Source organism: Pantherophis guttatus, chromosome 9 (genome assembly GCF_059756535.1).
Source record: "Pantherophis guttatus breed Tessera chromosome 9, ASM5975653v1, whole genome shotgun sequence".
Lineage (NCBI taxonomy): Eukaryota > Metazoa > Chordata > Lepidosauria > Squamata > Colubridae > Pantherophis > Pantherophis guttatus.
In genome coordinates, this window is record NC_142071.1 from 27,554,990 (window position 1) to 27,578,384 (window position 23,395).

The 23,395-nt window shown below is 42.5% G+C and overlaps 1 protein-coding gene across 13 annotated transcripts in view; it reads left to right on the top strand.

The window, feature by feature from the left end:
- LOC148112507 (uncharacterized) overlaps nt 1-23,395 on the top strand; it is a 243,759-nt gene that overhangs the window by 122,285 nt on the left and 98,079 nt on the right. Inside the window, exon 4 of one of the 13 annotated variants that reach the window (XM_087875697.1) lies at nt 20,661-22,009. The exons of the other annotated variants lie outside the window; for them this stretch is intronic. Coding sequence (XP_087731823.1) covers nt 20,661-20,670 — 10 coding nt within the window. The 3' untranslated portion in view covers nt 20,671-22,009. Of the gene's footprint in view, nt 1-20,660; nt 22,010-23,395 lie in introns of those variants that run through there. 13 annotated transcript variants of the gene reach the window in all.

Below are 23,395 nucleotides of genomic sequence, written 5' to 3' on the forward strand. Positions count from 1 at the left end.
TGTGGTTCCACAATAACTAAGACAGCTGAGAGGATTCCAGGCAGTGGTGGGTTTTTTTTGCAACCAGACATTGTCTGGATGGGTTGTCCTGTGTTACATTTCTTGGTAGCGTTGGCCGGTATGCCTTTTTGAGCGTGTTAGGATTGGAAGTGCTCACAAATGCTTTCTGTTTCCCCGAAGACAATGCTTTTGCCACAATGCTTTGCTTTGTTTTGTTTAAGGGCAGGATTGTTGTCATAAGCAAATTCCTGAAACAGAGTTCTGTAAGATGAAGAAACCTAATTGCCAAATTCATTGCTTGCTTGCTTTCTGGTTTGCTATTCCCAGAGTAGATAATGGATTATGTCTGCAACTCCCAGTCCTTAAGTATTGGAAGTAGCAATCTAAAAATGGTAGACTTCTAAGCAGTGGTGGGTTTCAAATTTTCTTACTACTGGTTCTGTGGGTGTGGCTTGGTGGGCATGGCAGGGGAAGGATCCTGTAAAATCTCCATTCCCTCCCCATTCCAGGGGAAGGTTACTGCAAAATCCTCATTTCCTCCCGATCAGCTAGGATTCGGGAGGCAGAGAATAGATGGGGGTGGGGCCAGTCAGAGGTGGTATTTACCGGTTCTCTGAACTACTCAAAATTTCTACTACCGGTTCTCCAGAACTGGTCAGAACCTACTTAAACCCACCTCTGCTTCTGAATGGAAAAAGCTTTTTCTTTGTCTGGCATTGTCCAAGAAAAGACAAAGGCTAGATATGTAAAATAGACTTGTACCAGTGGTGGGTTGCCCCCGGTTCGCACCGGTTCTGTAGAACCGGTAGTAAAACTGGCGGGAGGCCCCGCCCACTGACCCTGACGCCATGAAAATGTGTGCGGCCCCGTTGCGAACCGGTAGTAAAGGTAAGTAGAACCCACCCCTGACTTGCACACACACAATTGGTGAAATATCAATTGCTAACTCTATTAATTCTATCATGAAGATCAATAGCTCTAAAAAATCAAAAAACGAAGCATGGTACCCAAGAGAAAGGGATCAGGAGAAGGAGGAAAGGCAGAAAAGCTCAGGCACCAATTCTTTAAAATGACAGTTCTTATCTCCGCCCAAGTAGGATGAAAGGAAACGGGAGGAAGTAGCTGTTGGGCAGGTAACAGTTAAGGAAGTTTGTTGCTCAGCAGAAGTGATTAATAGCTCTGCGCTCTGAAGCTGCTTGTGTGTATACCGGCTAAATATACACATAAAACGATATAATAAGCTGCCTTGCATTGGCTCATTTCAACCATACGTTCACCTCCAACGGCTCTGATTCTTTTAACAAGAGGTAGCTGGGTTAAAGCTAGAATCATCTGTCTACAAATATTTACTGTAGCAATACGTTGAGGCCTTTTCTCCAGGGCATACACCGCCTCCATCATCCAGCATCACTACCTTGTTGGCCTTTCCTGCTAAATCAACAACATCCTCCAGAAACTTCACATATGTTAGACTTCAATTCAGGGATGCTATTCACTTACCTTCAGTACCGGTTCGCTTCGCTCCAATGCACCACCTCCGCGCATGCACAGAGCATCAAAAACGGGATGTGATGATGTCTGGGAGGGTGGGCGGAGCCTCCCGCAATCACCGCTACCGGTTTGCCCGAACCGGATAAAACTGTCTGAATACCACCACTGCTTCAACTCCTATATTCCCGGCTAATCAAATGCCTCATTGTGAGTAGGACATTACAGGTAGCCCTTGACATATAATCACAATTGAGCCCCCCCAAAAAATCTGTTGCTAAGTGAGACAGTTGTTAAGTGAGCTTTGCCCCATTTTACGACCTTTTTTTGCCACAGTTGTTCAATATATTGCCCTGTTTTATGACTTTTCTCACCATGGTTGTTAAGTGAATCACTGCGGCTGTTAAATTAGCAGCCCGGTTGTTAAGTGAACCTGGCTTCTCCCTTGACTTTGCTTGTCAGAAGGTTGCAATTGGGGATCACATGGCTCTGGGACACTGCAAATGTCATAACTATGAACCAGTGGCCAAGCATCCGAATTTGGACCACATGACCTGCTGCAATGGCCGTAAGTGTGAAAAATGGTTGCGTTACTTTTTTTCAGCGGCTGTTGTAACTTCCAACGGTTATTAAACAGAAGGTTGCAAGTCGAGGACTACCTGTAATTCTAAAGACTGTTTCAAAACATGAGATAAAACATAAGATATGAAAAGGAGGAGGGAAGAATTCACACCACACCACACCTCCCTGAGGTAGAAGATTTGCAAATAGTCTTCAATATGTTGAAAGAATTCTCCCAACAGTATTGTATTCTTTGGTTCTGAGTTTTCTTCTTGTTCCAAGTTCAACACACATTGGATATATCCGCCAATCCAACACAAACGGGATCGCCAATTGTTTGTACTTGTTAAAACACGGTTAAAAATGTTAAAAAAACAAGAGCTCAAGTTAATCAAAAGAAATTTTAAAAAACCCAAAGCATACAAATTTAAGAGAAGCTTTAGGGTCTGAGGCAGGCATGACTTCCATTCTGGCTGCATTTAACTCACAAATGCCTTCGTGACATCAGCACATACGGTATTGTCACATTGTTATTATGTGACTGCGCATATTCACCCTAATTACATAATTATCTATAATTGCACTAATTGGGTAAAGACATAATTGGTGAAAATCACTTGAAAATCAACAAGGAGATTCTGCCAAATCGGGAAACGTAGGTTAGAGGCGATGGTTAACCTAAAAGAAAAAGGAAACTTCCCAAAGTAGAGCTAGGAAAGGAGGAGACTGTGAGTTCTAGTCCTGCCTTAGCTCTGAAAGCCGGCTGTGTGACTTTGGGCCAATCACCAGGAGACTGTGAGTTCTAGTCCTGCCTTAGCTATGATAGCCAGCGGGGTGACTTTGGGCCAATCACCAGGAGACGGTAAGTTTTAATCCTGCCTTAGCTCTGAAAGCCGGCTGTGTGACTTTGGGTCAATCACCAGGAGATGGTGAGTTCTAGTCCTGCCTTAGCTATGACAGCCAGTGGGGTGACTTGGGCCAATCATTCTCTCTCAGCCTAACCCACCTCATAGGGCTGTTGTGGGGAAAATAGGAAGAGGAAGCTATGTTGTATATGTTTGCTGCCATAAGTTATTTGTAAAAATAATAAAAGGTGGGATATAAATAAATATCCTTGGTAGTACAGTGGTTTAAAGCACCCTGTTATTAACACAGCTGCCTGCAATTACTGCAGGTTCAAATCTCGCCAGGCTCAAGGTTGACTCAGCCTTCCATCCTTTCTAAGGTAGGTAAAATGAGGACCCAGTTTGTGGAGGCAATAAGCTGACTTTGTATAAATATACAAAAGTATGAAGGCTATTGCTTAATGCATTGTAAGCCGCCCTGAGTCTCCGGAGAAGGGCGGCATATAAATCAAATTTTTAATAATAATAATAATAATAATAATAATAATAATAATAATAATAATAATAATAATAATAATAATAAATGAAAATAGGGACGACCCTGGCCACTGTCTCAGTAGCATGGAGCCTACTTGCAGACTGATCCTTATCCATGTACAAAGAAGGTGAAAGGCAGTCTCTTCGACTCGCCACCAAATGACACCATGATAAGGGTTGGCCAATACCATCAATTTCTCCCTGTTGAGATGATAGGTCTATGGCAAAACCAAACTTGCTTTCATCTCCTTCTAAACCAATGGGTCACTTGCCAATTTTAACGTGTCCTGGGTTGCTTTTTCTTGACTTTCGATCAATTTCGGCAGGTTTTGCATCCGTTTGTGAAATTTGTTTCCAAAAGAAAAAATACAACGAATTGTCCATGATTTGTTTCATATAATGCTGTTTTCGCATATGACTCCTAAGTTTGTACTTTTTGGAAGCTTTTAGAAACTATTTTTGTCTGTATGCTTGGGTTTACTTAATACCTGTACTTTCTTTTTCTTTCAAAAGAAGTTAAGAATAGAAACACAAAATTCTGACAAATTCAGATCCCAGGAATTAAGGAGAGATGACATAAAATGTTATTGGTGCATAAATGTTGTATGTGAATTCAGTACCAGATTAGAGCTGTATAATGCTATGGTTACAGTTAGATGTTCACAACATGTAGGAATAGTAGCATGTCTTCTATCTAGAACTCATTAAAGTAGCCAAATCTGCTTCCAGAATCACACAATTGTAGTCAGAGGTGTAATTCAGCCGGTTCAGACCAGTTCAGGCGAACCGGTAGCTCCGACAATCAGCTGGCCCTGCCCACCCACCCCCAACCGGTAGCTCCGACAATCAGCTGGCCCTGCCCACCCGCCCCCGCCCTATCCTGTCCTTTATTCCCTGCTTTCTAGCTCATCTCAATTGCGTGGCACAGCTGATTCCTCCCCTCGCTGTTCTATTAACTGTTGCTGACTTGGAAGGTAAGCAGCTGAGCTTCTAAATGCTCCATTTTTAGCGGGAAGCGCATGCTCACTGAACTGGTTGTTAAACAGGCAACATTCCACCACTGACTGTATTAGAAGCCTTCCCACAGTAGTGACACAATCCTGGAAAAAGACATAGCTATTTTAATGAACTGTAAACATGTGCTGCATTTCCACAGCAATGTGTTTTTTTCAAATCAAATCCAAAGCATTTTCCAGTTGTATCCCACAGAACCTGTTTATGGGTCAACTCTCCAAACAACTCATTGTAAAGATGGTTCCTTCATTTGCGTGAATTTTCAGCAGCACTTCAATAAAGTTTATCTTGACAGCTTTACGTCTTGCTTCCTGAAAAATGTTTTTAAGGCCTATGCAGATGATAAATCTACTTGGAATTATTTTGGAGTAAGTTCCACCAAAATTAGCAGGTGGCATCTTTCATTTAGTAAAGATCAACGAATCAGCCTTACAAAAACATTCTTGTATTAATTAATGTAATAATTCCAGTAGAAGAGATTGTAACCATGATAGATTTGGTAGATTTGGTCAGCATGTGATTTTGGTAATATTTTGCTATGGAGGCACAGTGACTAAAGTGCTTTTAAAATATATAAGTTCTCTGAACGCCGTCAAAGTAATCATGTTGATAGTATTCAATGTCAGTTATTAATTCTTATTGGCTGAACATCTTGATCGCATGTGCTATAATTTCATGACCTTTCCCCCCTCCGTTCAGTTGGAATCCGTCAGCCTGCTCTTTGAAATATTGTGGGAAAATTTTCCTCTTTTTATTCCAGTTAAATTTCATTTGTGCTTGGATGTGGGTTTTCCTTTCCTTGCAGCCGAAGTTACATTGTTGTGAAAAAACATCACCCTGTTATCACTGTTCTTTGCCCTGTAAATTTTTTATCCATTTTTTTATCCCACTTTTTTACGCATTTTAACTTGGAAAAAATGAACTATTTTGCTTATCCGCCGATCAGCCTAAAATAGTTACCTGAATCGTTCCAGCTCAAAATTCCATTTATCAATCAACGTTGTTACTAAAAGTATAATATCATAGCACTAAGGTTAGCCTTCTTCTTTCATATTTGCAATATGTCATGATGTGGATGGAACGACATTAGCTTTCTAGATCATGTCTGCAAATGGCATTTTGATGGAAGTTACATTTTAGATAAAATTAGTAAGAATATTAACTTGCAGCCAAATTTGAGGAAGGGTGGACTTCAACTCCCAGAATTCCCCATCCAGCATAACTGGCTGTACAATTCTGGAAATTGAGGACTATCTATTTTCAAGCTTCCAAGATTGAGAAATATTTCTTTCTTAGTAAGGCAGCTGTCAAAGACACCGATGCTAAAGTGGAATGCATCGTATTGAACCCTGGCATAAATAATGTTGTTGGATTGGCCAACTGGATGACACATCTCTAAAGTTGGCCATCCCTCTGGAATGGATTGCCCACTGAGCTCAGGACAGCCCCCGACCTTCTTTCCTTCCGTCGCGAGCTGAAGATGTGGCTCTTTCGTCAACTCAACTGATCCGTTTGGGGGTACACTGCCATAATTTTAAACTGCTTTTAATAGGGTCACTGATTTTAATTTTATTTCATTGTGATTTGTATTGGAATTTGTCATTTTGTAAGCCGCCTTGAGTCCCCAGGGAGAAAGGCGGCATATAAATCGCAATAATAAAAATAAATAAATAATAAATTAGCCTCTTGCCCAAACCAACTAATTCTGGTTTGGAAGGATTTTAAGCCAGAGTGTCCCCTTAAATGTGCTTTGAGTTCCCTCTGTTTCCCTGCAGATCGCTTGTCTCCTTCGATTGCTTGCTATTGTCTGCTCTCTATTGATTTGATATTTGATGGTTCTTGAGCTGGGAATGAAAAGCATTCCCCGTTTAATTAATTTGTAGGGATCGGCTGTATTTCTGGCCAACCCAAAGACTTTTCTGAAAGTCTGGTGGGCTCTGGAAGACGATGCTTCCCTTTACTTTTTTCTGTCCCCCCCCCTACCCCCATCATTATTATTATTTTTTGACTTCTTGCATGTATCCAAGCTGAGGTAGTAGGTTGTATGGTTTAGAATTACACCAAGGGAGATAACTGTACAGCCTCCTAGCTTTCCTTGGGTCGTGCGCAAAGCAGCGAGTTTGATGAAAAGGCTATACTCCTTTGGGACGCCAGTGGACAGGTAAGGAATCTTTTGCAAATCGGTAAAGGGGAGGAAAAAAAAAAGAATTTCCTTTAATAAAGACTCGGTTTCCCGCAAAACCACAAAGTTATAAAGCCGAGCATTGTGGCCATGTAATCACCAGCGACTGGGGTCTATGCAGGCAGGAGCTCTTTAGGTCTTTTTAAAAAATAATATTCTGGAACTTAATAACATTGAACAGTTCCTATTTTTCACAACAGGGAGCTTGGGAATATTATATCAAACATCAAACAAAATAGTCTTTTAAGTTTGATTTGTTTTTTTCCCCCCCTGCCCAATTAGGTCTGTGAAATTCTTCTCGAGATAGTTCTATTTTTAATCGCAAAGAGTTAGTCCGTATAACTGAGTTAATTATTAAAAATAGGTGCTCCTTGTTTTATCACCACAATTGGGATGGGAACTTCCATCACTAAGTGATGCGGTTGTGAAGTAAGTTGCATCCAATTTAATGACTCCTTTTTGCCTTGGTTGTTAAGTGAATCACAGGGTTGTTGTATGCACTGTCCTCAGCACTGTCTATGGCAGGGGTCTCCAACCTTGACAACTTTACAACTTGTGGACTTCAACTCCCAGAATTGAAGTCCACAAGTTGTAAAGTTGCCAAGGTTGGAGACCCCTGGTCTATGGAGATTCCCAATCATCCAAGTCACAGTTGTCCCAAAGGTTATTTTCCAAAGACAACTAGACTTGGGTTTTTATTCCCTTGAAAATGTTTCACTTCTCATCCAAGAAATATTGAAATATTTTCAAGGGAAGAAACCCCCAAAAAGTCCGGTTGCCTTTCAAAAAGCACCTTGGGATGTTCTCAGCTCTGTCATAGTTTAGGAGTAATTGTGATTAGGCTGGATGTGAGATTTCATTTTGTTTCTCAGAGATTTGGAAGCTCAGCCAGATAATCTGAATTCTGGGAATTCGGCAGTAAAGTTCCCATCCTTTTTGATTTCTGGAGGTCTCAAGCAGGGGTGAAATCCAACCGGTTTGGACTGGTTTGGGCGAACCGCTAGGGATTATTTGCCGAACTGGTAGTAATCACCCCTTGTTGGCCCCACCGGTCACCACTCACCTCTTCCGGCCACCCGATATTCCACAGAATTCAATGTTAAATGCAGCAGAGAGAATGCTAACTTTTCTCCCTCCATTCAGAACGGAGCTGCTGCAGCCTGTCCCTTTAAGATAGTCCCCAGGAGGGAGGGGGATGGGGGGGAGCAGTTGGAATGGAGCCATTTTTGTGAAAGGCAGGAAAATGGAGAAATCCCCTTCCCCATTTTCCTGCCTGTCATCCATTCCTCAATCTCAGCCCAGACTGAGGGAAGGATGGCAGGCAGGAATATTCCCCTCCCCATTTTCCTGCCATTCGCGACAAGGAGTGGCAGTTTACAGAGTCAGCCTATTGCCCTCAATCATCCGGGCCTCCTTTTACCGACCTCGGAAGGATGGAAGGCTGAGTCAGCCTTGAGCCAGTCAGGATCGAACTGCTGAACTGTGGGCAGAGTTAACCCTGCAGTACTGCATTCTGAGCACTCCGCCACCACGGCTCTTGAAATCTGGCATATAAGAAAGGCAGTGAGTTGAAAAGGGCTGCCTTAAAAGGCTTTTATATATTTTCAGGAGTAAAACCGACATTTATGACTCAAGGGAATATTAGTACTTGTAGCAAAAGAGCATTCTTCATCAGAACCCCGTGCAATTAATGCATTAATATGTCCTCAAGTGCCCTTTTCTGAAAGCTCCTCCATATGTCCTTTTGACATATGTTTTCCATATGTCTCGCTGGTAATTAGTATTCCATCATATGTCTTCCAGCATATTAATTAGACTTCCCAGAAAATGTGGCCGCGTTACAAGTGGGGACCTTTTGCAGTTGTCGTAGAACAAGCTTGTTGGACTTTTCAGCCCTCTGGCAAGAAATCAAAAAGGAAGGAGAGGTCTATGCAGTTGCAATCCAGATGCGCCAAGAAAATCCCTCCTGCTATTGATCTTCATGACCCGGAAAGCTCTTCTGTGGAATTTGACTTTTCTATAGGTTTTTATTTTTAATGAATAATCGCCATGGCATAATATTTTCACCCTTGTTAATTTGCTGAAGGTTTTAGGACTTGCTGGAAGATGAGAAGAAGGGAAGAAAGCGGGGAATTTTGGTTTCCTCTGCTCTTCCCTCATGAACAAAATAGATAGATGATTGGATGGATGGATGGATGGATGGATGGATGGATGGATGGATGGAAAGATAGATAGATAGATAGATAGATAGATAGATAGATAGATAGATAGATAGATAGATGATTAGATAAGAGGGATGGAGATAGAGATAGAGATAGAGATAGGTGGGTAGATAGATGATAAATGGTAGATAGATGATAGATAGATAGATAGATAGATAGATAGATAGATAGATAGATAGATAGATAATTAGATAAGAGGGATGGAGATAGAGATAGGTGGGCAGATAGATGGTAGATAGTAGATAGATGATAGATAAGTAGATAGGTAGATAGGTAGGTAGGTAGGTAAATAAGAGGGATGGAGATAGAGATAGGTGGATAGATTAGATAGATAGATAGATAGATAGATAGATAGATAGATAGATAGATAGATAGATAGATAGATGAGAGGTAGATAGATGAGAGAGATAGAGAGATTTCAGCATCAGTTCCTCTTTCAGTCTGTCTCCTGAAGCAATCACATTTTATTTATTTGAAATATTTATGTGGGTGCCCATGTTAGAACATAACTCTGAACGGCTCACAGCAACAGTAAAGACAAGAATCAATACAGACCATAAAAATAACCACCTGTTGCCTTAGCCATCCTTCATCCTCCTTGGATGCGTTCCCATCCCATTCTGTCTCCGCATCCTAGGGATCTGTGAATGGTTTAGTGCAGAGTTTCCCAAAACTTGGCACTTTAACACACATGGACTTCAAACTCCCAGAATTGTATTGGTTTGGAACTGGGAGAAAATGAAATTTGCAGATTGGTTCATTTCTCTCCAGTGTGCAGTGGCAGCCAAAAAAGCCAATGCAATCCTAAAACGCATTAACAGAGGGATACAATCAAGATCAAGTACAGAGAAGAGCAACCAAGATGATTAGGGGACTGGAGGCTAAAACATATGAAGAACGGTTGCAGGAACTGGGCATGGCTAGTCTAGTGAAGAGAAGAGAAGGATCAGGGGAGACATGATAGCATCTTCCAATATTTGAGAGGCTGCCACAGAGAGGAGGGGGTCAACCTATTCTCCAAATCACCTGAAGGCCAAACAAGGAATAATGGATGAAAACTGAACAAGGAGAGATTCAACCTAGAAATAAAGAGAAATTTCCTGACAGTGAGAACAATCAACCGATGGAACAGAAGTTAACTTTGGAAGTTGTGGGAGCTTCATCACTGGAGGCTTTCAAGAAGATTGGACTGTCATTTGTCAGAAATGGTGTAGGGCAGAGATGGGTTCTACTTACCTTTACTACTGGTTCGCAACGGGGCCGCACGAATGCGCAGAAGCTTCTGTGCATGCACAGAAACGTTCTGATGATTTTTTTTTTAATTTGATTTATATGCCGCCCTTCTCCGGAGACTCAGGGCGGCTTACAATGCGTTAAGCAATAGCCTTCATCCTTTTGTATATTTATACAAAGTCAGCTTATTGCCCCCACAAACTGGGTCCTCATTTCACCTACCTTAGAAAGGATGGAAGGCTGAGTCAACCTTGAGCCTTGGAGAGATTCGAACCAGCAGAAATTGCAGGCAGCTGGTCTTAATAAGCTTAATAACAGGGTGCCTTAAACCCCTGTACTACCAAGGCTCTTATGATGTCGAGGCTCCGGTAGTAAAACCAGAGCCTCCCTCCGGTTTTACTACCGGTTCTATAGAACCGGTCCGAACCAAGGGCAATCTACCACTGGTGTAGGGTCTCCTGCTTGGGCGGGGGATTGGACTAGATGACCTACAAGGTCCCTTCCAACTCTGTTATTCTGTATTCTGTGTTCAACTTTTTACCTAAGAGTAAGAAGAGGTGTGTAGCCTAAGGTCATTTTAAATTAAATAAAATTAAATTAAATAATAATAATTTTGTGACCATTAAAGCAGATTCCTCTAGTCGTGATCGCCACTCACCTGGAAGCAAATCCTGAACTCCGAGTAAACAAAACGGTTGTTGTCATTTTTAGAGCACTCAACCTCTCTTTACCCTTTTGTAATTGACTCATCCGTGGCCCCATAACTAAGCCATCATTTCCCAGCCATTCACCAGCATCCCACGTGGTCAGATGTGTGAAAACAGAGACCTGAAATAGAAAGGCAATGTAAAAATGAGGTATGATTTTAACACCCAACATCCCGTGGGATATATATCATTTAGGAAGTTTATAAATATCAGCATGAAATACATCAGGTTTAGCGGTGGGTTTCGGATTATTTTACTACCGGCTCACAGTGCGCGGGCATGCTTGTTTTGTGCGTGTGTGCGCCAGGTTCATGCGTGTGACCGCCTTCCACGCATGTGCCCTGCCTTCTGCGCATATGCTTTGCTCGCACACGTGCCTTCCACACATGCGCCCAGCCTCAAAAATGTGCCTAAATAGGTTGGCATAGAGCCAGGGCAGTTTCCGCTACCGGTTCGGGCGAACCATTCTGAACCGGCTGAATACCACCTCTGATCAGGTTTATGAATCTGAGTGTATTACGGGAGGCGTTTCCTAGGTGAACATTTCCAAAACAGCAATTTAGCTGGAAGATTGAATGCTGTGTAGGCAACATGTCTCAAGACTCTCTCTCTAATCCAGAGGTGGGTTTCAACAGCTTCTGACCAGTTCTGGAGAACCGGTAGCGGAAATTATGAGTAGTTCGGAGAACCGGTAGTAAAAATTCTGACTGGCCCCACCCCCATCTATTCTCTACCCCCTGAGTCCCAGCTGATCGGGAGGAAATGGGGATTTTAAAGTATCCTTCCCCTGGAGTAGGGTAGGGTAGGAGGTGGGTTTCAGCAGGTTCTGACCAGTTTTGGAGAACTGGTAGTGGAAAATTTGAGTAGTTTGGAGAACCGGTAAATACCACCGCTGACTGGCCCCACCCCCATCTATTTTCTGCCTCTTGAGTCCCAGCTGATCAGGAGGAAATGGGGACTTAAGAGTATCCTTCCCCTGGAGTGGGGTGGGAATGGAGATTTTACAGTATCTTTCTCATGCCACGCCCACCAAGCCATGCCACGCCCACCAAACCACACCCACAGAACAGGTGGTAAAAAATTTTGAAACCCACCACTACCCTAATCCTAACCCATACCAGGGTTAGGTCCTAAAATTCATACTTTTACCTGCTCAATTGTTTGGGATTGACCAAGCCCAATCTCCACTTTATAGGAGAGATAAGTGGCATTAAAAAAATTAATACATCAATAATAATAAATTAATAAATGCGATGCTTTCTACAAAGATGGCGACTGCCTTCACCTTAATGGACCCATTGTCATTCCTAAAACAAATGTTTTGTTGTCATAAAGTAGTGTTACTCAACCCGAACCATTTTAAGCTGTGTGGACCTCAACTCCCAGAATTCCCCAGCCGGCCTGGAAATGAGCTTCCTCATAGGCAGTAGGATTCTTCTTTTGGAATGGTGATCTTAAACTTAATAATTTCACTCCTGGAAGGGAAGAGAATTTTGATTATGGTCGCGAACCAAAATGTGTTTCCCTCATTTGAAAGAGGAAAAACAAAATATGTGGAACAAATTAACCGGTCACCTCAAAAAAATGCAATTTAGTCTTTCTACCCACCCCACTCCACCGCCCCCACGAAAAAATTACATTCAGAATTGGTACTGAGAATTGCTGCCTAATTTTCCTTTTCAACCACCAATTAAGCATATTAATGCTGACGGTTTTTACAAATTGTATATAAATGTGCTTCTGCATCTATTGTAGAAATCAGATTATTTTTCTCAGGGCATAAAATTCATAGCAAATGTTAATGTTAGCCTTCTTTTCTTTTCTTTTCTCTTGTCCTCTCCTTTCCTCTCCCCTCCCCTCCCCCTCCCCTCCTTCTCTCGTCTCCTCCCTTCACCTCTCCTCTCCATCCCTCCTCCTCTCTTCTTTTCCCCTCCTCCTCTCCTCTCCTCTCCACTCCTCCTTCCCTCTCCTCCCTTTGCCTCTCCTCTCCTCCCCTCCTCTCTTCTCTTCCCCTCCTTCTCTCCTCTCTCCTCCCCTCCTCCTCTCCTCTCTTCTCTTCCCCTCTTCCTCTCCTCTCCCCTCCCCTCCTCCTCCCCTGTCCTCCCTTTGCCTCTCCTCCCCGCTCCTCTCCCCTCCTCTCCTCACCTCTCCCCTCCCCTCCCCTCCTCCTCTCCTCCCCTCTCCTCTCCTCCCCTCTCCCTTCCTCTCCTGCCCTCCCCTCCTCCTCTCCTCTCTTCTCTTCCCCTTCCCTCCCCTCTCCTCTTTGCTCCCTCCCGTCTTCCTTCCTTCCTTCCCTCCCTCCTTCCATCCTCTCTTCCTTCCTCTCTTCCTCTTTCTTCCTGACTTCTACTTCTGTTTCATTATACGTCAAGGCTGCAAACTTCAAAGAATTGGTTTCCTAGCATAACAGAGAGCCTGTTTTTTAAAAAAAAGAGCAGAATGGACCTTATTTTTGTCACTGATATAAAAAGCACTTGGAGTGGATTTATTTTTGTCAACGATATAAAATCCATTTGCAGAGTTTCTCATTGCAGCCTGGGCACTTCCCTTGTAAAGGCAGGGATGCCCATAAACAGAAAAACGCTGAGCTGATACTTGCTCGTGGTGAGTTGACGTTGTTATTCTGGGGGGCTGCAATAGCCAAGGGATGATCAGCTGGACTCTTATCAATTTGGACTTAGTGTGAAGTTGGAAGAACTCCATTATTTTCTAGATCATCATTTGAAAATTAAGGAAGGTCTGAAAAGAGGCGGTGAGCCAAAGGAATTGTTTTACGGGTAGTCCTCGACGTACGACCACAATTCTGTTGTTAAGTGAATCTGGCTTCCTCATTGACTTGGCTTGTGTCAAGGCCGCCAAAAGGAATCAGCTGTTCCAGGCTGCAAGGATTGCCACAGACCATCGCCACCTCTGTGCCTCGCATTTTTGGCTACGTTCGGTGTATAAGACGCACCCAAAATTTTCACCCTCTTTTAGGGGGGGGAAGTGTGTCTTATACTCCAAAAAAATACAGTATATGTGAAAATGCTTATGCTGGTGAAAATGTTGAGAACTTGATTCATTTTGTGACAGGTACTGAAGCCAGCTGGTGGCCAGGGAGATTATTGATAAAAAAAAGAATATTTGTAGCTCGGGGTTGAACTCTGAGGTCCATGGTGCACTCTGAACTTGGCTGTTTTCTTGCAGACATTTCATGACCCAACTAGGGAACATCATCAGTGATAGAAGGGAGTGTGGTTTGCTCCCTTTATGTACTTGCAAATCACTAGTGTATAGAATGGAGTGGAGTGGAGTGGAGTGGAGTGGAGTGGAGTGGAGTGGAGTGGAGTGGAGTGGAGTGGAGTAGAGTAGAGTAGAGTAGAGTAGAGTAGAGTAGAATAGAATAGAATAGAATAGAATAGAATAGAATAGAATAGAATAGAATGAGCCTCGCTGGTGCAGCCGACTAAAGTGCTGTTAAGTGCTAGCACTTAGCTGCCAGCTGCCTGCAATTAGTGCAAGTTCGAATCTCACCAGGCTCAAGGTTGACTCAGCCTTCCATCCTTTCGAGGTAGGTAAATTGAGGACACGGTTTGTGGGGGCAATAAGCCAGCTTTGTATAGAACAACACCGCTTGTGGGGGCCGAAAGCCCTAATAAGCAGGTATATACAAAAAAGTATGCAGGCTATTGCTATAATGCATTGTAAGTCGCCCTGAGTCTCCGGAGAAGGGCGGCATATAAATTGGACAAACAAACAAAAGAATAGAATAGAATAGAATAGAATAGAATAGAATAGAATAGAATAGAATAGAATAGAATAGAATAGAATAGAATAGAATAGAATAGAAAATACGGAGTGGATGGAGTGGAATGGAATGGAATAGAATGGAATAGAATAGAATAGAATAGAATAGAATAGAATAGAATAGAATAGAATAGAATAGAATAGAATAGAATAGAATAATAGAGTTGGAAGGGACCTTGGAGGTCTTCTAGTCCACAGGAAGTCCTACACCACTTCAGACCAATGGTTATCCAAAAGGAGAGCAAACCTCACTCCCTTCTAGCACTGATGGTGCTACCTAGTTGGGTAATGAAATGTCTTCCCCCCCAAAAAGAACCCCAACCAATTTGGGAAATTATTCAATGACTTTTATTGGGTTCGGGATTGGGAAGAATGCAAGACCCCGCTCCTTCCCCCAGTCCAAAGACACTTTACTCAGTAGTGCAGCTGGCAGTGAGTCCAAAAAAAAAAAAATTGAAAATCCTTGGAGGAAAACCTGGGATGAAATTAAAGAGTTATTTCTGCCTCTCCTCTTTATTCAATGTCTCCCGGACAGAAGGCAAGTGTTCATTTCAGAGTGTGACTCATTCGGTCTTTCGGTTCGGAAGCCTTGATGAATTTTCCAAGTTCATCTTAGCCCCAGGTAAAGAACAGAAAAGCTCAGAGGGTTTCATTATCGCTATCATAATGTTTGGGCTGAAAGTCACCTGAGAGCAATTTATCATTCACTGCAGTTCTCAAGGCATCAAGGTTGGCGATCGATACCATAATCAAACAAGACAGAATTGACCTAAATTTTCATGGACCGTTTTGGGATGATGGGGCTTCTTTTGAGAAATGGTACGGGGAAAACTTTCTTGAGCTTCATAAGAATATTGTCTAAACCTTTGTTGGTAGGTATGGTTTTTTAAAAAAATTTCATACCATGTTCCCCCGAAAATAAGACCCTGTCTTTGGTTATTCGAGTTTTCTCCCGCGTAAAATTGGAGGTGTCTTGGCAACGTTTCAACAAAGTCTCATTCGTCATCTTCAGGCTGGTGTTCTCGGCTTCGTGTTTCTAGGAGCAATTGCTCCTAGAAGCACGAAGCTCCTAGAAGCATGAAGCCGAGAACACCAGCCTGAAGATGACGAATGAGACTTCGTCGAAACGTTGCCAAGACACCTCCAATTTTACGCGGGAGAAAACCCGAATAACCAAAGACCTACATACAAACACCCGCGAAAACCTCAGAATATATATATATATATCCACCAAAAAAGGCACCAGGTCTTATTTTGGGGGGATGTCATCCACAGACTAACCTCACTTGTGCACGTCACCCCCCCCAGCCTCCTTTTCGCTATCAGAGGCCTCCAGGAACTTATTTAGGGCTTATTTGGGGGTGTTGGGCTTATATTGGGTGCAAAAATCAAAATGTAAAATGTAAAAATCAAGCTAGGACTCACTTTCAAGGTAGGTTGTATTTTTGGGGAAACAGGGTAGCTGTATCAGGGGTGAAATGTAAAATGTGTTACTACCGGTTCTGTGGGCGTGGCTTGGTAGAGGAGGTAATGTGACTGGGTGGGCGTGGCCAACTTTTTTTTTTTTTTAACTTTTCAAAGCATTTTTTCTAATGCTTTGAAAAGCCTCTGCCGATCAGGCAACTCAGCTGGGATCGTCAGAGACTTTTCAAAGCATTTTTTTAAACCACCTCTTTGGCCAAGAGGTTGCAGAAAAAAATGCTTTGAAAAGCCTCTGAGGATCCCAGCTGAGCTGCGTGATCATCAGAGGCTTTTTTTTTTACTTTTAAAAGCATTCTTTCGTCGGAAGAGGTTGTAAAAAAAATGCTTTTTAAAGTAAAAAAAAAAGCCTCTGATGATCGTGCGACTCAGCTGAGCATGGTGGGGGTGGGGCCGCAGGGATTTTTGCTACCGGTTCTCCGAACCACCACCCGCCATCGCTACCGGATCGGGCGATCCGGTCCGAACCGGGAGCATTTCACCCCTGAGCTGTATGTATTGTCTTCATTTAGCCAACTCGGGTTGTGGCTACTGTTGCTACTAGTTGCTTTTCTAAATTGTTGCTGAAGTGTTGACTTTGCTGTATCTCAATCTTTGTTGGGAAGGGGGGTGGGGGGTGTTTGACCAGCTGCTGGCTGGCTGTAGGTTCTCAGGTGGTGCGGTAAGGCTGGACGGGTGATGGAGAGAAACTGAATTCAGAGGCCAGTTGTAAAGGCGAATGCTTCTAGAAATACCGTCAAAGAAGACCCATTAATGAATAAGGATTCCTATCGAAAGTGCATTCAGCGTGCATTTATTTGGCCATTTAGTGCTGGTTTTGGCATAGTCCTGGACTTCATCTGAGCCAAAATATCATGAGGAATTCAACTATTTTGGAAGTCGCTGCTTCCCTTTGGAAAATGTGACTCAAACGCAGGTCTGCCTTCCAGACTGGCTTGAACAGTGACCTCTGTCTTCTTTAGGACCAAGAATGCTCTCAAAAGCCACCGCAAGGCATTTCTTCTTGGGTTTTTGAGATTGGTCTGTCTTTGAAGTGAGGATGTTGAGTCCCTCTGTTTCATTCCTCAGCTATGCCCAGAATGCTCTGCAGGTGCCATTGGCTCCAGCATTTCCCCCCTTCTGTCTACTTCTGTTTTTATCTCAGACCAAATGAGCCAGGTTCATCGTTAGGAGGACAAAATATTTGATTCATACTCAGTGGGCATGCATGTCATGGAATTGCAAGGGAAAAGAGCAATTGAGATCGCAACCAAGATGGACGGCCAGCATGTTCTTCCTCTTGCTGGCCTTCGGAGTCCACCCTGTCCGTCTGCGTCACATATCTGTGTTGGTGTGAATGTGGTGTTCATGTTCTGTCCCCAACCACACGCACACACACCAACAGACGTTCAGGAGTTAAAGACCAAACCAGCCGGCAAAATCCTTTTCCTTATGATAACGGAACTTGGCAACAACCTAGTGGCTGCCTGCCAAGAGTTTATTATTTACGAAGAGGAGAGATAACTTCTCCCCACTTCTGATACATCAAAAGAAACAGCTCAATAATTACGGAGTTAATCAAGTCCAGAGATAATCCAGCAAAGTCTTTAGCAAAAGTCCGGCAATGCAGAATGGCGTGGAAGCTTTCAGCTTTGTTCGTCGCAAGGTTTGACTGGCCACCTCACCCCCTTTTATACCCTGTGGGGTGTGGTCCAATGACTCAGCCTAATCTCGGGCATGCCTTTTCTTCTGTTGCACGTGCTTATCTCTGCGACGCTGGCATGGATCCAGCCAAGACTCATTACTCTCATCACTGTCCACCTGTGGCTACGTGGACGTGCTTGGCCCCGGCCCTATCTCTTGCCCTTCGGCAGACACCAAAGGCAATGCCAAAGAGGAGGGTCCTGGAGAGGGAGGCCTTGCCAACTCCTCTCCTTCACTCTCGGAGTCCTCTCCTGACGATGACACAGGCTCAGGTAACGGAGCCACAACACCGATTCCCACAGAAAAGAAAACATCGGGAGCCACAAAACCCTTCCCATGCCTGACTATTTCCTGAGCAGCCACAAAACTAGCAAATGTAGTTGAATTAAACGTTCTCTTTTCTTCTGAAACTTTTCTTTTCTTGGATTTATCCATGGTTGGCCTACCAGGGTTGAAAAGCTCAATAAATCGCGTGTCGGCAGTGTCGCACATTGGCAGTTGTGAGGTATATTTTGAGCAACAGGGAGCCACAGCAGAGGGATGAAGAGCCACATGCGGCTCCAGAGCTGCAGGTTACTGACCTCTGGGATAGGATAAGCGCCCAGTTCTGCTTTATCTTTTTAAAAAAATGCAGATTGGCTTTTCTCCCCACAAAAATTCCACCCTAAGTTGTTGACGTCTTCCACGCAGACTTCGCGAAGCCACTTAAGTCCACTTGGAGAAATACAGTTGGATCCAAAATGGTAAAACACGAAAGAACATTGAGAGACCTTCAATATTTTAATGTCATAATTACATCCTCCCAGTTTTGTTTTTTTATTAAAGGCTGTCACTAAGATTTATGTCCACCTACTCATGAATTTGCACTGATCGGTTTGAGCTGAAGTTCTTTTACGTAACTTTGTTGGCTCGAATGGCATTGCCTTGGAACTATTTTATAAATAAATTGTCTATGTAGGCAGATACCCAAACATAAACAGATTAAAAAAAAAGTCTTTGGTTATGACAAAGCTGGCTAAATTAAATATTACTGTCACCCTTACAGTGTGTTCAGGAATAACAGCTTTGGTGCTGAAGATCACACTTTTTTAAAAAAAAAAAAACAACTATCCATGATGATTTGCACTCACTCAGTGTGTTGGCATCCCAGAACTTCTTAGGAAGACAATTCCCTACCGCTGAAAATAAGGACAGAAGGAGAGTTTGGATTTGGAATTTTCCATCTCTAGAAATTTTTGCTTTCCAAAGATCTGGAAAAGATTAAAAAAAAAACGGTTCCTGTTTTAGAGCACGCATTTCTGCTACGAACAGATGGGTCGTTTTCAAACCCGAGAAGCATTTCCTTCAGTTCCTTTTGTAAAATGACAATCCCAGCCTCCAAATTGCCCTCCTTTTCCAACTTTCTGAGAGTGTTTTTCATTCTCTTCCAGGCTGCTTCCTTTAACCAGTAATTTTAGAGAGAAACTATAGTTGCTCTTTAGATCTTTTGGCATTCTTAAACAACGTTGCTTATTCTTCTTGCTAGATAAAACATCTGGAGCTTCACCGGTCAAGGCCTACATTGTTATCCAATCCTCTTTTTAAACCAATGATGGAGCTGTAGAACATCATTAAAAAAGGCCAAATATTTTCCTAAATGCCCTGAATACCTTTCATGAAAACAGAAAGTGGAAGAAGGGGTTAGTAGTGTCCTTAAATCTTCCCTACATGTTGGGGTTTGATTGGAATTTGGTTATTTAGAGCAGGGGTCTCCAACCTTGGCAATTTACGACTTGTGGACTTCAACTCCCAGAATTCCTCAGCCAATTATTTCCTGGGAGTTGAAGCCCACAAGTCGTAAAGTTGCCAAGGTTGGTGACAGAGAGTACGTCACAGCTTTCCTCCAGCCCATTTCAAAACTCGGTGCTCAATGTTCAGATTTGAGCTTGGCTAGGTGGCTCAGTGGCTAAGGCGCTGAGCTTGTCGATCAGAAAGGTCGGCAGTTCGGCGGTTCGAATCCCTAGTATAGGTCTCTTGCGTGAGCAGGGGGTTGGACTAGATGACCTCCAAGGTCCCTTCCAACTCTGTTGCTGTTAGATTTCCAGGCACTGTTAAAGTTGAGCTTCCATTGCATGTCTTCATCCCAAGGACATGTTTCACTTTCACATATGCAGATTGAAGAGTGATAGAAGGGCCTTCTCACCTGAATGAAAATGAAACTCAAGACTGCGTTTTTAAGAAGATGTTGGATAACCATTTGTCTGAAGCGGTTTCCTGCCTAAGCAGGGGGCTGGACTAGAAGACCTCCAAGGTCCCTTCCAAGACTGTTTTTCTATTCTATTCTATTCTATTCTATTCTATTCTATTCTATTCTATTCTATTCTATTCTATTCTATTCTTCATTCCAATATTTATTCTACTCTACTCTACTCTACTCTACTTCTACTCTACTCTACCTCTACTCTACTCTACTCTACTCTACTCTACTCTACTCTACTCTACTCTACTCTATTCTATTCTATTCTATTCTATTCTATTCTATTCTATTCTATTCTATTCTTCATTCCAATATTTATTCTACTCTACTCTACTTCTACTCTACTCTACTCTACTCTACTCTACTCTACTCTACTCTACTGTATTCTATTCTATTCTATTCTATTCTATTTATTCTATTCATTCTAATATTTATTCTACTCTACTCTACTCTACTCTAATTTTATTCTACTCTACTCTACTCTACTCTACTCTACTCTACTCTGCTCTGCTCTGCTCTGCTCTGCTCTGCTCTACTCTATTCCTATTCCACTCCACTCCACTCCACTCCACTCCACTCCACTCCATTCCATTCCATTCCATTCTATTCTATTCTATTCCTTACTTCTCCAGCTCATCGGAGAAACCTAACTCTTGACTATATCTTGTTTTATTCTCTTATTAATAGGAAACTCTGAAATCAGAGGCTGGTGGCTTCTTCCTTCCAAGCGAGCAAGAAGATATTCTCAGTCCTGCTGAGATTTCCCTGCAGCCCGCAAACATTTGTGAATTGTGGTCTCACAAATCCTTCCCAGCTTGGGGTTTCTCTTTTTCTCCATTGCTTGAGGGTATGTCCACACTGTCTGTGATTCTCGTGTACCAGAAAGGACCACCGCAAGGTTGTACGATCCTCTGTGTTGGCTGATGTCAGGTGAAGAGCAGGAGAGTTGAGTCAAACTCCAAAACAACTTGAGTTCAAATCTTGGCTGTTGCTTGATGAGCTGTAATCTTTCTATCAATCTCGAGAGCTCTTCTGCAGCAAGAAATTAGATGTGGCACCTTAGTTCATGAGTTAGGGGTCATCTAGTCAGGCTAAGCTCCTGGTGATTTCGTGAACGAATGTTCACCATCTCAACGTATCTCCAGCAATAACTTGAGGTTGCAAGATCCAATATGGGTCGGTCACCAGGACCAGAGGTTTAGTTTGGTCATGTGCTGGAGCCCATCCTCGGGGAATTTCTCTCTAACATTCTGCTAGAGCGGGGTCGGCAATCTTAAAATACTCAAAGAGCCATTTGGACCGGATTCCCACAGAAAAGAAAACATCGGGAGCCACAAAGCCCTTCCCCTGCCTGACTATTTCCTGAGCAGCCACAAAACTAGCATATGTAGTTGAATTAAACGTTCTGTTTTCTTCTGAAACTTTTTTCTTTTCTTGCACTTATCCATGGTTGGCCAACGGGGGTTGAAAAGCTCAATAAATCGCGTGCTGGCAGTGTCGCACATTGGCGGTTGTGACGTATATTTTGAGTGACAGGGAGCCACAGCAGAGGGATGAAAGAGCCACATGCGGCTCCAGAGCTGCAGGTTGCTGACTCCTGTGCTAGAGAGAAGTTCCCAATTGCTTCTGAATTTGCCTCGATGGCATACTTGTTGAAGAAACTGTTTAGACTTCTCAGTCTGAAACCTTTCCATGGGGAGTGGGGGAAGTCTCCTCATCTTCTCTTCCTATTTAATGGAAACGTGGGAACCCAGATGGTTGCAAACAAACTCCAACTCCTGAAGAGGCCTGCGTAATGAAAAACAGGACATTTACCCACATGCCTTTGGTGTCCTCATAACTCAATCCATGCTCAAACTGCCACATTCTTTCTATTCCAAAATGCCTTCCTTTGAAAGAACTTTCAAAACCATTTCTTTTTTTTTTTACAGTTTTAATAATTTTATTCATAAACATTTTTGAATACAGTGTAATGTCAGGGTATACCATTTACAAGAAAAAAAAAACCAGGTAGAAAACAGTAACAAATATTAACACATGAACTACTAACAGTAATAATAATAATATAATAACTATATAAACTATAAAACTATATATATAAAAACTATATATATAAAACTATATAAACTATAAAACTATAAAATAATAATAATAATAATAATAATAATTAGAATAATAATTAGAATAATAATAATAATAATAATAATAATAATAATAATAATAATAAGGAGCCTGGATAGCTCAACAGGCAGAGCACTGTAATTTAACACCAGCTGTCTGCAATTAAAGTAAGATTGAATCTCGCCAGGCTCAAAGTTGACTCAGCCTTCCATCCTTTCTAAGGTAGGTAAATTGAGGACCCAGTTTGTGGGGGCAATAAGCTGACTTTGTATAAATATATAAAAGTATGAAGGCTATTGCTTAATGCACTGTAAGCCGCCCTGAGTCTCTGGAGAAGGGCGGCATATAAATCAAATTTAAAAAAAAAAAACACACATGTACTGAGAATAATAGTAATACTATAACCAAATAATTTTAACTGAGTTTCTTTTTATTTTGGCTTATTTACATTTTTGTTAATTATAATGATTGTAGTTATAAACCATCTCTCTTTTTTAATACAAACATTCATAGTCTTTTTTTCCTCTAATTTCTACCGCTTATCTCTAACCACTCATAAAATCTGTTCCATATCAAATAATATTCTGCGTCTTCTTTATCTTTTATTTTGAAAGTTATTCTGTCCATTTCAGCACAGTCTAAAATTTTTCGAATGACTTCCTCATCTGACGGGGTGTTCTCATTTTTCCAGTATTTAGCAAATATAATCCTTGCGGCTGTCAATATATGTAAAACTAAATATGTGGTCCCTTTATCAAAACCTTCCAGTATTATGCCCAACAAATATATTTCTGGTTTTAACTGGTGCAGAATGCAGCTGCGCGGGTACTTATGGGGGCGATATGGCGCTCCCACGTGACACCTCTCCTGCGCGAGCTGCATTGGCTTCCGGTGGTCTTCCGGGTGCGCTTCAAGGTACTGGTTGTCATCTTCAAAGCGCTCCATGGCTTAGGGCCCGGTTATTTACGAGACCACCTTCTGCCACCGATAACCTCCCACCAGCCAATACGCTCCCACAGAGAGGGCCTCCTCAGGATGCCGTCAGTCAGGCAATGTCAGCTGGTGACCCCCCCCTGGGGAAGATCCTTCTCTGTGGGGGCACCCGCCCTCTGGAATGAGCTACCCCCAGGGATACGACTGATCCTGGACCTCCGTACCTTCCACCGGGCTCTGAAGATTTTTTATTTCAGCAAGCCAGGCTGGGTTAAAAATCTTTTAATTGCGGAATTTTATGGGTAAGGGGTTTTAAATTGGGGGAAGCCCATATAAATTTAATTTTGTTTTTATAGTATTTTAATGTT